The sequence below is a fragment of the Miniopterus schreibersii genome, assembly GCF_964146895.1.
Source record: "Miniopterus schreibersii genome assembly, chromosome: 2".
NCBI classification, from domain to species: domain Eukaryota; kingdom Metazoa; phylum Chordata; class Mammalia; order Chiroptera; family Miniopteridae; genus Miniopterus; species Miniopterus schreibersii.
This window is the reverse complement of record NC_138102.1, coordinates 83,734,778-83,748,453: the sequence shown is the minus strand read 5'-3', so window position 1 is coordinate 83,748,453 and position 13,676 is coordinate 83,734,778. Positions and strand designations below refer to the sequence as shown.

At 43.2% G+C, this 13,676-nt stretch overlaps 1 protein-coding gene across 1 annotated transcript in view; it reads right to left on the bottom strand.

Moving 5' to 3' along the window:
- Positions 1–12,762, bottom strand: part of KL (klotho) — a 56,992-nt gene extending 44,230 nt beyond the window's left edge. Inside the window, exon 1 of the mRNA XM_081128150.1 lies at positions 11,929–12,762. Within this exon, the coding sequence (XP_080984276.1) occupies positions 11,929–12,738 (810 nt within the window). The 5' untranslated portion in view covers positions 12,739–12,762. The remainder of the gene's footprint in view (positions 1–11,928) is intronic.
- Positions 12,763–13,676: the final 914 nt, after the last annotated feature.

Below are 13,676 nucleotides of genomic sequence, written 5' to 3'. Positions count from 1 at the left end.
AGTGGAAATAAATGACATAGAGACTAAAAAAACTACAAATAATCAATGAAACCAAGAGCTGATTGTTCGAAAAGATAAATAAGATTGATGAACCTTTAACCAGACTCATCAAGAAATAGAGAGAGAGGACCCAAATAAACAAAATTAGAAACAAAAGAGATGAAGTAACAACCCAACGGAAATACAAAGGATTATAAGAAAATACTATGAACAACTATATGCCAACAAGCTGGACAACCTGGATAAAATGGACAAATTCCTAGAAAAATAGAACCTTCCAAAACACAATCAGAAGTCAGAAAACCTGAATAGGCCAATAACTACTGATGAAGTTGAAGCCCCCGAGGAGCTGGGCTCTTTAGACCCCTTGAAACACTTGGAGCTTACAGAGATGGCCCAGCCTTCCCTAGTAAGAGATAGCACATCCCTATGCTAAAGAGGGCTCATGCCTAAAAGGTAACAATTGTCCCCCCTTAGGGGCTGACAGGCCACACTAACTAGGGTTAAATCCCAGTATAACCCACCTGGAAACAGCAAGGCCTGATAGAGGGAAAAAGATGTTATGTATTAAAGTAGCTTCAAGATTTAGCATGTACTGGCCAAAACCCCAGGGATTGAATTGTGAGGGTCTTTGACCAAGGGCCTGGAATATAAGACAGGATGAGACAGAATTCAATGACTAGGGTGCACGTTCTCCAGAAGTGTCCTTTAATGCTTTGGCAGTGACTCCAGGGAATGGGCAAAAAAAATCTTGCTGCTAGGATGGCTCTGAGAAGCCTAGAAAAAGTGATGGCCAATGCTGAGTGGGCAGAAATGCTTGAGTTGCCCTGACAGCTGGTAGAGGAAGAACTAAAAGAAGCTGAGACAAGTAGACTTGCTGGAATGGATATATTATGTGAGGCCAAACAACCCACCACAGGAATGCCAGGGAAGGAGACACACCATTTACCAAGGCCATCATGAATGTGCTTGTCAAGGGCCACCAGCATCACTAAGAAATTCAGTGGTGGTGCTCCTCCAGGGTTGATAGTATTGGGTCACAGAATTGGGCTTATTACCATCCATGGACATTATGAGACTCTGAAGTAACAGAGAACAAGCAGGTAGTGGATAGCATTTAAAGCCAGAAGCCAGGAGGCCACAAATACCATTACAATGGAATGGTCCAATGGGTTGCTAGCACAGACAGATAAAGTATGGCAAAATAAAAATCCATGATCACTTGCTCAGTTCCCATACAGCCAATTGCCAGATCTGTAACCCAAAGAGGTTGCAGACAGCCAAAGAGGTGGCCGAGTCCCTAGGAGGAAAGACCCTGCAATAACACAGCAGGTATGCTCTGTAATGATTCCCATAGTACTTTGCATTCAGTATGGAAATCCATGCCCTCCATTCTAGGAAAAATTATTTTAAATTACTTCATTATTTCCTTTCTCTTTATTTTAGCTCTCTATTGCTATCAAACTAACCACCCCAATTAGGGTACTGAAGTAACATGGATTTATTATTTCTCTTGACTCTGTGGGTTAACTGGGCTTAGCTGATAGCTCTTCTACCCCATGTAACATCAAAGAGGTTACTCATATGGCTATATTTAACAGAGATCTCAATTGGGGCAAGAATGTCCAAGCCATTTTTAAATCCCACAAAGTCTCTCTTCATATGGCTTCTCATCTTTCAGTAACCTAGCCCAACTACTGAAGCTGTCTTTTAAGAAGTGATCCAAGAAGAAACATTCTAATGTGAATGTATTTATCAAGCTTTTGTTTGTATCATACTAACTACTGTCCTACTGAATGAAATAAATCACATGGTCAAGCCCACATTCTACGGGAGGCAAGTACACAAGGCATGAATGCTTAGCGACATGATTCAAGAAGGGCCGCTGGCATAACACTCTACAGTACCTGCCATACTCTCTTTCTGGAATCCCTGTTATTTGAATGTTGGACCTCTGGCTGGTCCACTACATTTTCTTACTTTTTTCTACTATTTTCCATCTCTTTGCCTTCTTACTCTGTTCTTGGAGAGACTTTATTGCCTTTATTTTCCAACCCATTATTTTTTTTCAATTCTGCTATAATGTATTTAATTTCCAAGTGTTTCCTCCCTACCCCCATATTTTGTTATCCTATTCTTATTTTCTAGACGCAGTATCTTTTCTTCTCTCTTTAAATATTTATTGGGTGTTTAAAATATTTATTTTATTCAGATACTTGACATATTGACATATAACATTATATTAGTTTCAGCTGTATAACATAATGATTCAACATTGTATGTATTATGGAATGATCACCACAATAAGTCAAGTTAACATCCATCTCCATAATTATGATATTTTTTCTTGTGATGAGAACTTTTAAGATCTACTCTCTTAGCAATTTTCAAATACACAATACAAAATTATTAACTATAGTCACCATGCTATACATTACATCCCATGATTTAATTTATTTTATAACTAGATATTTGTACCTTTTGACTGTGTTGTTTGTTTTAGTTGATATTTCTCCCTGCATAATTTGTTTCCTCCAAGTTGCTTTTCTGTTTTGTTTATTTGTATGGGTCTCAATCTTTCATGTTGGAAGTTTTTCTCAGATGTCTGTTGATTCTTGACTGTCTACTCATCTTTAAGAATGAGAAACAAAATACCCAATTGGAAGGTCTGAGCATGTCGGTAGGGTCTGTTGACTTTGAGCTTCACTGCAGAGTGATCTGTCTCTGATATATGTTGTGGAACCTGTAGGATCAGCACCTTAGGTCTTTCCTCAGGAGCTCATCAGATTCCCTGGAGAAGACTCTTCCAATCTCTACCTGGAGGGCAAAATCACGCTGCCACCATTCTGAAAGCATGGTGGGAGAAGAGGGCTGGTACGGGGGTTTGAGCTGGGGGTGGGAGAGTCTTCAGCTTTCAGTTGCTCATGTTAACTTAATGCTTATTTTCAATATAGTGCTCATGACTTCAAATGTGTCTGGTGTCTCTCAGTTCAGATACCTCCCATTTTATATTCTCCAAAAAATTAACTTCTGGTTTTCTCTCTGACTGAAGAGGGGGCAGATGCCCAGCAATGAGGAATTAGGGAAGGGACCTAAAAATCTAGTTGTTTCTTAAATAGCTTACAACCAATTCTCATGTTACACTCTCTCCCATGCCCTCCAGTTCCAAAGTATCTGGTCTTCCTACCCTCTGTGACTCTTGAAGGTTATGCAACTTGGGATAGGTTCTTTGCTTCTCCCACTGCCAACGTAGCAGTCAGCTTTCTTAGGTCTTCTAAGTCAATAGCTTCACCATCTGCTTTTCAGCTTCTAAAATGCTGCTGCTACTTTGCTCTCGTCCATCTCTGTGGCTCTTTCTTCCTCTCCCTTCTCTCCTACTCTCTCTTCTTCCTCCTCCCTCTTTCTTTCTTTGTTTTAACCATTTCTTTACCAAAGTTTATTGGGTTTCAAGAGAGAAAATAATTAGATGGGTAAATACAATCTGCCATCTTTTACGGGAAACACTGCTTACTATTTCTCATCACAAAACAATACATTTTACTTAGAGAAAAATTAGAGAATCCAGATAATCAGAACAAAATGAAAGAATCGCCTTTAATCCCACAGTTCAGTAATAATGCACTGTTAACATTTTCCTTTTTTCCTTCACCTCTGGGGGGAAGCCAGGGTGTGTGTGCATTCTTTCATTCATTCCACAAATACCTGCATGCTTCCTCTCTCTGGGCCCTGGAAGACTGTCGGTATAAAATGGAAAACAAGACAAACATGGCTCCTGGCATCTCAAACCTGAGGGCTTTTGTGGGAAGACAAATAATTTCAATAAATGTGCTAAAAGAGGGTAGGATGAGATTTTACAAAGCAGAAAGCAGGAATATCAAACCTAGGCTTCAGCATGTCAAGGAAGGGACCTGGGGGAAAGGACAGGAGGCAGAGAGCCCAGCACAGCTGAAGAGCAGTAAAGTGCTTACTACTTAGTCATACTTCCATACAACAGAGATATGGAAGAAGCATAATATAACTGGCTTTTTTGTGTGTGACTTTTAATGACCATACATTGACAATTTAATAGCCAAATACTATTCCACTGGACATGTGTACCACTATTTCTTTAACTGATCACTTAAATATATTTAGGTTATTTCCAATTTTTAAGAATCACCCATCTGTGGGAACTCTCCTCTTATCTCTGCACATTGAAGAAGAAATTTAATAAGATTTAAAGTCCAAAAATAAACAACAGCCCTGGCCAGTGTGGCTCACAGTTGGTTGGGTGTCCTTGGCTGCACCAAAAGATTGCTGGTTCACCAGACTAAACTGCCAGATCGTTCCCCACCCTCTGGATCCTAGCCCCCTCTAGAGCTGGGGCAAACCTGCAGACCCAGAGACAATCTTTTGCCCTCTATGCTGAGAGCTGTGCAATGTGACCTGGTTATGAGGTGAAGAAAGGGGCCAGGTGACTTGTTCACAGTGAGCACAGTCCACATTAATAAATAGGAGGGCACGGAATCTCTCAGGAAGCCCAGTGTGCTTTTAGTAAAGAAATAACCATGCTACAGAGTTATATTTGACCTCAGATAATATCAAGGAGAATGTACCTGAGCCCAAGATGACAGACCCCTATCACCTTTGCCTCCACCTCTGCCGAGGAAGGCCAGACACTGAGGAAGAATGCAGGTCACCAAGAGGGAGAGGACCTTTCAATGAAGAATCCAGAGAGAAGGGGGAGTCAAGTGGGGAGGAGGTGTCATGCGTTCCCAAATGTGACATGCATTCCCCTCCCCTCCCCTCAGTTGTGGTTTTGGGGCCACCTCCTCGTCCCTGACATAAAAAACCTCTAAATGCATCTGAGGCACAGTAGTTCCAATTCTCTTCAGGGTCCAGAGACCAGAGACATGGGGTCCCTCATCCTCAGTCATCTATCCTCACCAGCAGCCCCTTGTTAAGGAAGATGGGACAGAGGTGTGTCCCACAGACAATCTGAGATTGCTTGGTTTCTGGAAGACCATGACCCACCCCACTGAGTAGATAGAAAGGTCAAGTTTTCCATCTCCTTCCCCACCTTATCCTCAAGTGTCAGAAGATAAAAGGGCCTCTCTTGGGTCACATTTGTTTCACCATTCAGCAACATACCTGAAAAACATAGTGGCTTTTTCAGATATTTGAAAAGCTGCCTCTTCAAAAAACAATTTGTTTTATTCTTTAAGTCCAGTACAGAGGCAGGTTTTCATTCAATATAAAGGTAAAATGGAGTGGTACCGAGTTCCTCTTGCAGCAAATAGTGCAGTAGAAGCTGGAGCACCCCACGAGGGCCACTACAAGGAGTTTTTCCTGGGAAGAAATTGGACCTGGAATCCCCTGGTCCCTTCTAATTCTAGCATTCTAATCATCAAATAAAAGTGCACTTACAGACATAGAAATGTTTGCTTAAATTTAATGTATATCACTGCTCTCAGTTTGAGTATTTTATCTAACTATGATATTGATTCAGAGATGATGTTCTGACATTCATACTTTAAACAATAATGTTATTGATAAAAATATATATATTCAGACTGGGGCCACAAGAGTTTACTAAATATTTACCTTTAGTCAATATATGAAATTATATCAATAATAAACTGAATATACTTCTTTTAAATATCAAGTTGTGTCCAGCCCTGGCCCATGTGGCTCAGCTGGTTAGAAGTCATCCTGTGCATTGAAAGGTTGCTGGTTTGATTCCCAGTCAGGGCACATGCCTTGGGTTGCAGGCTCTATCTCTGGTAGGAGGCATGGAGGAGGCAGTCAATTGATGTTTTTCTCTCACATTTATCTTTCTCTCCTCCCTTCCTCTCTCTCTAAAAATAATTTATTTTTTTTAATTTAAAAAATATAAACATCAAGCTGTGTCCAGAAAAGTTACTTGGTAATACTATGTTTTATATAAAATCAGTTATTTCTTGAAAATATTTAACCAAATACTACTAAAAAATTTTCAAAGACTTCATCCCACTGCATGCTACATGTTGCAAAAGAAGAAGTGAGACAACAGTTTCTAATTTCTAAGCATTTATCTAATTTCTTTCTTCTAAACAGCTCAAGAGGATCATTTCTCCAGTACTTTTGCCATTATTATTATCGATAATAAATTCATACCTCACTTTTGTGGGGCTCTTTATATTTTTCAAAATATGTTGACATACATGATTTTAATTCTCACGATATATCTCGGAGGTAGGCAGTGTGGCAGAGGTGGCTGGTTGCCCTGAATGGTTTGTTTCCACCTGATTTCAACATAATAAAATTATTCACTGAGCACAGGGCTCCACAACAGACAATAATTCCCAGGCTCTTTACACCATATGACTGGGTACTGCCAATAGAATGTGAGTGGAAAGGATGGTACAGCCTCCAGGTCAGCCACATTCTTCCCCTTCTGCTCCTTCCCTGTGCAGTGGAGGAAATTGGGATATTATTTGTCCTGGAAATGCACAAAGGTCATAAACCTATCTAGGAGGGAATTTTTTCCATTCTTCCTAACTCTAAAATTCCCTCCTAGACACTGTGTGAAGAAGCAGACTGTAACTATCCAATCTGCAAGAAAGAAAAATGGCATATTGAAACAAGTACAGATCATTTTACATCTGTATTCATTCATTAAATATTGCATTGAATATTTCCTCTGTTCCAAGGGCTAAAATAAGCACTTAAAATTTTTAAATAAATATGATATGTAGTCTATAATCTCAAGGAATTACAAATAAGTATATGATCCATTCTGTTATCACAAAATAGGAGTATTTATGTCAACTCTTTGTAGGATAAATAAGAGTTTATCCCTAGATAATGGAGAGAAGAAGTATAGCGATCCTTCAAATTAACTTTGTACCCATATATGTCAAGATAAGAGTATATAAACGGTAGATTATGCTTATCTGTTTAAGTAGAAATTGCAAATACAACTTTGGAGTTTCCTCAGAAGATGTGATCTTGGAGGATTCAGTAACAGTATGTATTTTTATTCACTCATTCTTTATTTCTTGTCCTCCCAATAGATATGTATTCTATTCTCCTCCTACAGCTAAAGTTTACTTTATGCTTTAAAAGATAACATCCATTGAAAGAAAGGCACCTTTCGTACAAATTAATTATAATAAAATTCTGACTTAGAGCAATCATATTGTTTGAAAAATTAAGATAACTCAGAAGACATCTATGTGCAAAAGTCATGACTAACTACATACCCAGGTAATACAATTGTGCACTCATTCATTTTGTACTTAAGAAATGCACAATGACATTATTTGAATGCTTAGTAATCTGTATTTTGCCTCTTTTCTTCAACTCAAAATAATCGACATTGTTAAACATTGCTACGATTTTAAATTTTTACTTCTTTTTCTATTCTTAATTTTTTTCTTGGACTTGACTGTAACCTTCAAGAAACACTTTGTTCAATCAGGTATTCAAAGAGGAGTGATCAAGCTCTTTGGGAGATATTTTAACTATTTCTGATTAAACATGCAATTGAATTTAGTAGCATTCTGTAAAATACATAGTTTCAACCCAGTTGGTTATTGCATCCAGGTACTAAATACATTTTAATTAGAGGAAAATGGTTACAGTGCTTCCCAAAAGCACATAGCATATATAATTTGAGCATGTATCTAGTAGATAAATTGCCTCTCCTATTACTTGGGGAATGAAAATTCAACCAGAAAACAAAGCAACTTCCAATTCATGCTCCTAAATCCAGCCAGGAGACTTCCCCTACCTCTCATTCTGAAAACTTCTTCATAAAGTTCCATAGTGATTATAGATAGTTTTTTAACTAAATATAATTACTTGGAAATTTTTACAATGGAATCATCAATTTGATGATGAACCTTAAGCTTTTACTGAAATTGTCAAATTCTGCCCCATTATGTTTACTGATTTTCCTATCTGGTTAGGATTTGGTACTTCCCAGTGGAAAGTAGCCAGAAAGACTGACAAAGAGAATAAATCCTAGAAGCATCATTCATAAAGGCAGCGTCAGTCTATTAAACAGTTAAAAGTCATTTGCTGAGCACCTACCAAGGGAAAGATGGCATTTTAGGATAGATGAAGTGAACATGGTTTCCTCACTTAAGGAAATGCCCAGCAAGTGAAATGGTGTAAGGAGGTAAATGGTTAAATAAGGGAACAACGTGGTAGGAGCCATCAAAATGAAGCATTGTGGGATTCCACAGAAGGAAGAAATAGCATTCAGGTGTGGGACCGAAGGGAGCAAATTAGCTGGTTCTTGAAGGTGAGATTTTCATAAACAAGGAACTTTATCTGGTTCCCATATAACAATATCCTTGAGATTATCCATCACAGTACACTGCAAGGGGTGAGGGCAGAAGCAAGGACATCGGCTAGGAAGCTATTCCAATTATCTTGGCAGAATCTGATGGGTGCTCTGACTGTAACTTTAAATAGGGAGAGAAGTGGTTGGATTCTGGATACATTTTGAAGGTAGTTGGAGCTGTCAAATCTGTTGATGGATTAAAAATAAGATGTGGGAGAAAGGGAGGAGTTAATGTTTGTGGCTCAACCAACTGAAAGAGCAGTTGCCATAACGGAGATGGGGAAAAACAGGAGTTTGCATTTGGATGTGTTCAACGTGACATGCCTATTGGACATCTAAGTGGAGAAGGCAGACAGATACATATCCAGAGCTCAGGGAAGAAGTTCTGGCTGGAAACTCAAAGTCTGCTGTCATCAGGATATAGAGAGTATTCAAAGAAATCACTTGGCGTGAATCTAGAGAACAGGCCCCGGGGTGAAGTCCTGGGCATGCCAATATCAGAGACAAAGTGAGGAGGCATAAGCAGAGGGAACTGAGAAGGTATCACCAGTGAGCTGAGAAGAGAAGCAAGAGAGAGTGGGGTTCTGGAAGAGGAGTTGAGGAGGTGTGTCAAGGAAGAGATAAGAGCGTCTAGACAAATGTTGCAGACAAGTCAGCTAAGACATGAGCACGGATGTTGATGCACATGTAAACACTCAGTACCCATCATGTTTGTACTATACATCAATGCCCAAAGTAACATCTCCTGGCCTCACCTCCTTAAGTGAAATAAGTTGTCTTTTTCCACAGTTGGGCTGTACAGACATAGGCAAGACTCCTTGGGAGGCCCATGTGTATCTTCAACTCAGTCCTGTTCCTCTCAGGAAACTATGGGCAGAGCAAAAACTCAGAGGCTGAACTCTTAACTATAGGCATCAATGCTTGTTTTTCAGGGGTTCAAAAGACCATCTTTCAAGAGCTGTGAAGACACACAGTCCCTCTTCAAATCAGAGAGAAAAGGTGTGTTCTCTTTCTGTGTTGTACTCAGATGAGCAAAGCAGCCCAGCCTCCCATAGCTCTGCAGGGAAATTCTTTCAGTTCTAAATGCTATGTTTCTTTCTCTCTCCATCTCTCTCTCCCTCCCCCCACCCTCTCGGTTTATCCCAGTATCAGGAACCCACAAAGGAACATGGAGACCTCCATTATGAGCACATTCCCTCATTATTCATCCTGTAGTTTGACCTGCCTCCTGTCTTCCATCCCACCAATGATTCTTGAACCTCTGAGGGTGTGTGTGTGTGGGGGGGGGGGGGGTCAAATTTCCAATGTCCTCAGGTGGTCCCTTAGCCTACTTTTAAAGGAGTGGAAGCACAGAACAGAACCTCAGGGGAGGGGTGCTGGCCAGCTTTATCCTTCACTAGCATCAGATCTCCAAATAAAAACGAATGTGTAAGGAGCTCAGTGGCTTCTAACAGTAATATGTAAGCCCTAGATGAAATGTTCTATTAACAAAAACTGCAGAATATGTTTTATCTTTTTAAGTAGAGTCAAAAGTTCCCTATCCCCCTCCCTGCAACACTACACCAAGAAAGGATATTAAAAACAGAATAAAAATATCTCATGAAAAAAATAATTTAAGGTATTATTTGATAATGACAACTTACTTCTTAAGATACAAAAATGACTAAGCTCCAAACCAAAGAAATTTGAAAGCAAAATTAATGTTTTACAGCAACCAGCATTTTGTTTGCAGCATCAGCAAAAGAAAGTGTCCACTTGTCACTAATTTCTTATGAATTCAGAGTCCACTGCATTTCTGGGAAGGATGGTTAGTGTTTGGCAAGTTTGTGTGTGTGTAAGGATCCAAAAATATAACTGAAAAGTTAATCAAAGGGCTGAGAGTGGGCATAAGAATCAAAAGCATGCTGACTGTGTAAAATACCAGAGTACCAGAAAGCTCCTGCTGTCTCACTACTTGATTTTATATATGAAATAATCATGTAAGTCACTAAAATAGCAACTGGTGACTTTTGTATAGATACACAGAGTTATTACATACACTCTAAAAATATAACTTGTATGATTTAAATCTAAAATGGTAATTTTGCAGAAATGGTCTATTTGGTCCTCTAGCTGGTCCACTAATTTATTATTTTTTCTGGTATGGATTGAAATTTGCTTGTCTTCCTCAAAAGAGGGGCCAGTTCTTCCCATGGTTTTTCTATCACAATCATAAACAGGTGGTGCTTAGGATCTTCTGATTCCTTAAAAGGATAGCCAGACTGAGAAAGCTTATTAGCATTGTTCTGAAGTATGTTAATGAAAAGATATATATCAATATAAAATCACTAACATCTCAATTTTTTTCGAACTCGTCCAACACTCTTCTATGACCTGTAGTAGCAGGTTTTGTGGAGCTGACATACAACCTACTTAGCCATTGTTACATTGCTGGCATCTCAGAGCACTAAGCCAACCCAATAACCCACTATGTGGCGCCTCAATTTTCTGCAGCTTCAGTGAAAAGTATGCAGAAGTAGTCTGTCTTGAATTTGTTCAGAATACGTGGCTTTAAAAATAGGACTTCCAGTAGGCCCACGAGTCACCAAAATACAGTACCAAAAGTTATACATTTAAACACTTTTATTAAAATGTTTGTACATACAAATAAAATATTCTCTTGATACAAAACTGTGCAAGGTGTACCAACAACTGACATTATGAACCCTCAAATCAAAGGGACCTAATTTTGAACATTAAATAAAGGAGAAAAAGGAGGGAGAATTGTTTGGGAGACAACTTCATCATGGCATATCAACACTTTCTACAGCCAAATTTTATTCAGCTTTTTGTACAAGAGTGTTAAAATCAGTTTTATCAGATTAAGGATCTCATCCGGAGGAATCCTTCCCATTGGAGAGAGCAATCTGGGAATATACTTGGAGGACACAACCTATATCATTCTGTAATTATGTCTTTTTATGTCTAGCTTTGTTTAAGGCTGTTTTAAGGGTTTTCACATCCCTGCCAATTAAGTAAGGTTAGAGAGAAAGAACTTCCAAAGACATTTAAACCCACCTCTCCACGATACGCGATTTTAGCACCTTTGCATTTGCAGCCGGTGTGGACTGAGCCACAAGCAACACAGATCTTATTGGATTAACGTTGAACTCCGGCCATCCCCACAAACTCTAGCAGAGAGTAAAGAAGTCTGCGCAGCTTCTGAACAAACTTGTCTTTCACCCACCCTTCTCCTTCTCCCCACGGCTACCATTAACAGATCCTCCCCGCCTTACCTCTAGGGGTTCCTCTACACCCATTAAAAGGAGCGCCCTTTTCTCACCCTAGAAACTGATCCCAATATCTGACAAACGGTCTCCAAGGGGCACTCACTCCGGGCACTCATTCGCGCACCCACTGCCCACAGCGGCATTTCCTTCCCATTCCCAACCCCAACTGCACGCCCTCCAAGGAAAGCCTGAACTGCTCAGTCCCCCGGACCCCCACAGCCCCGTGCGACTCCTAGGTGACCTCGCAAATGTGTTCGTCTGAGCTGGAGGCTCAGGCACCCCGCTTTCCCCCGCGTCTCCAGAGGCCCTGTCCCCGGCGTGGCCCTCCGCCTGGCCCCTCGAACTCACCAGGAGGAGGTTGTGCGCCACCAGGTACCCAAGCCGCGCACTGCCCCGGACGCCGGGGGCCAGGCGCCCGGTGGCGTAGCCGTGCCAGGCCACCACGTAGGGGTTGTCGATGGTGATCCAGTACTTGACCTGGCCGCCAAAGTGGCGGAAGCAGAGCTCGGCGTAATCCCTGAAGTGGTCGGCCAGGGCGCGGTTGGCCCAGCCGCCATAGGCGTCTTGCAGGCGCTGGGGTAGGTCCCAATGGTAGAGGGTGACCACGGGCTGCACTCCCAGCTCCCGCAGCCGCTCCAGCAGGCGTCGGTAGTAGCGCAGCCCTTCGCGGTTAGGGGCGTCCGCGCTGCCATTGGGGAGCACTCGCGCCCACGAGATGGAGAAGCGGTAGTGGGTGACCCCGAGCTCACGCAGCCCTTCAGTGTCTCGGAAGACGTTGTTGTAGCTGTCGCTGGCCACGTCCCCGGTGGCGGGCAGGGACGGTGCCAGGGCGCCCGACGGCAGACCGGCTACCGGGGGGTCGCCTGGGAGCTTTGGGGGTAGGTGGGTGAACGTGTCCCAGATGGACGCGCCCTTGCCGTGCTGCCGCCAGCCGCCCTCGGTCTGGTAGGCGGCGGTGCCCACGCCCCAGAGGAAGCCGTCGGGGAAGGTGTCGTAGAGGAGGCCGGCGGCCTCGGGGGCCGGAGGGCGCGCGAAGCGGGCCCAGATCTGCGCACCGTCTCCAGGCTCGGCGCGCAGGCGGCGGCCGCCCAGGACCAACAGCAGCAGAAGCGGCAGCAGAGGCGACCGCGGGCGGCGAGGCGGGGCGCGCGCCGGCATGCTGCGCGGGATGCAGGCACCGGGCCCGCGCCGCTCCTTTAAGCCCGCGCCCCGCCGCCCGCCGCCCGCCCCCCGCCGCGCGCCCACCCCCGCTTACCCGGCTGGCCCCGCTGGCAATAATTACCTGCAAGCCGGCGCCTGCCCCGCCCTGCAATGGTGGGGCAAGGGCGCAGAAGGCGAGCGGGTGCCTGGGGAGGGGGCGGGACAACCGGCGGGGGCTGCAGGCGCCGCTCCCGGACGTCGGAGAAAAGGCACCGGAGCCCCGTCGCGCCCCTGAGCCGCGGAGGATGCTTGGGCGACACAAGTTCTCTGCGCGCCGCCTTCTCTTTCCCATCCCCTCGCGTTCCTGGAAGAAGCCGCGGAGCCGGCGTTGGTCCTGGAGGGAAGCCAACTTCCTCCGAGTCTGGCTCGGGGCCTTTGCCAGCCTCGCGGGTCCGCCGACCCGGAGGCACCTGGTTTCTCTTTTCTACCCCTGGGAGGCCCAGATAAGCTTTAGGTTGACGTGACTAGAGCCGATTAGGAATTGGCTGAAGTCATATGGGGATGGCAAGGTGGGGAGACTTAGGTGGGAACTTAGAATGTTGCAAGACAGGGAACGGAGGTGGACTCCCCTTAAAGCCTTCAGGTGAGGGCCGCGCACCGGCGCGGGGGGCGGCCCAGGCTCGGTAGCCTTCGAGGAAGACGCAGGAGGCGCGTGGTTGCCTTGGGACTGTCCCTCATGCTGTTACCGCTTAACCACTGCAAACCAGCGCTTGTTCTTTAATTAGATCGTGCAGAATTGCTTGGTGAGCTTGAAGACAGCTGTTGTTGATTGTTCTAAAAAAAAAAAAAAGGAAGGAAAGAACGAAAAAACACCATGGTTTCTGCTTTAAGTAACTATCTTTCACCTTTATTACCCTTTTCATCAGTGTTATGAATTACCACGTTTTAGCTTTCAG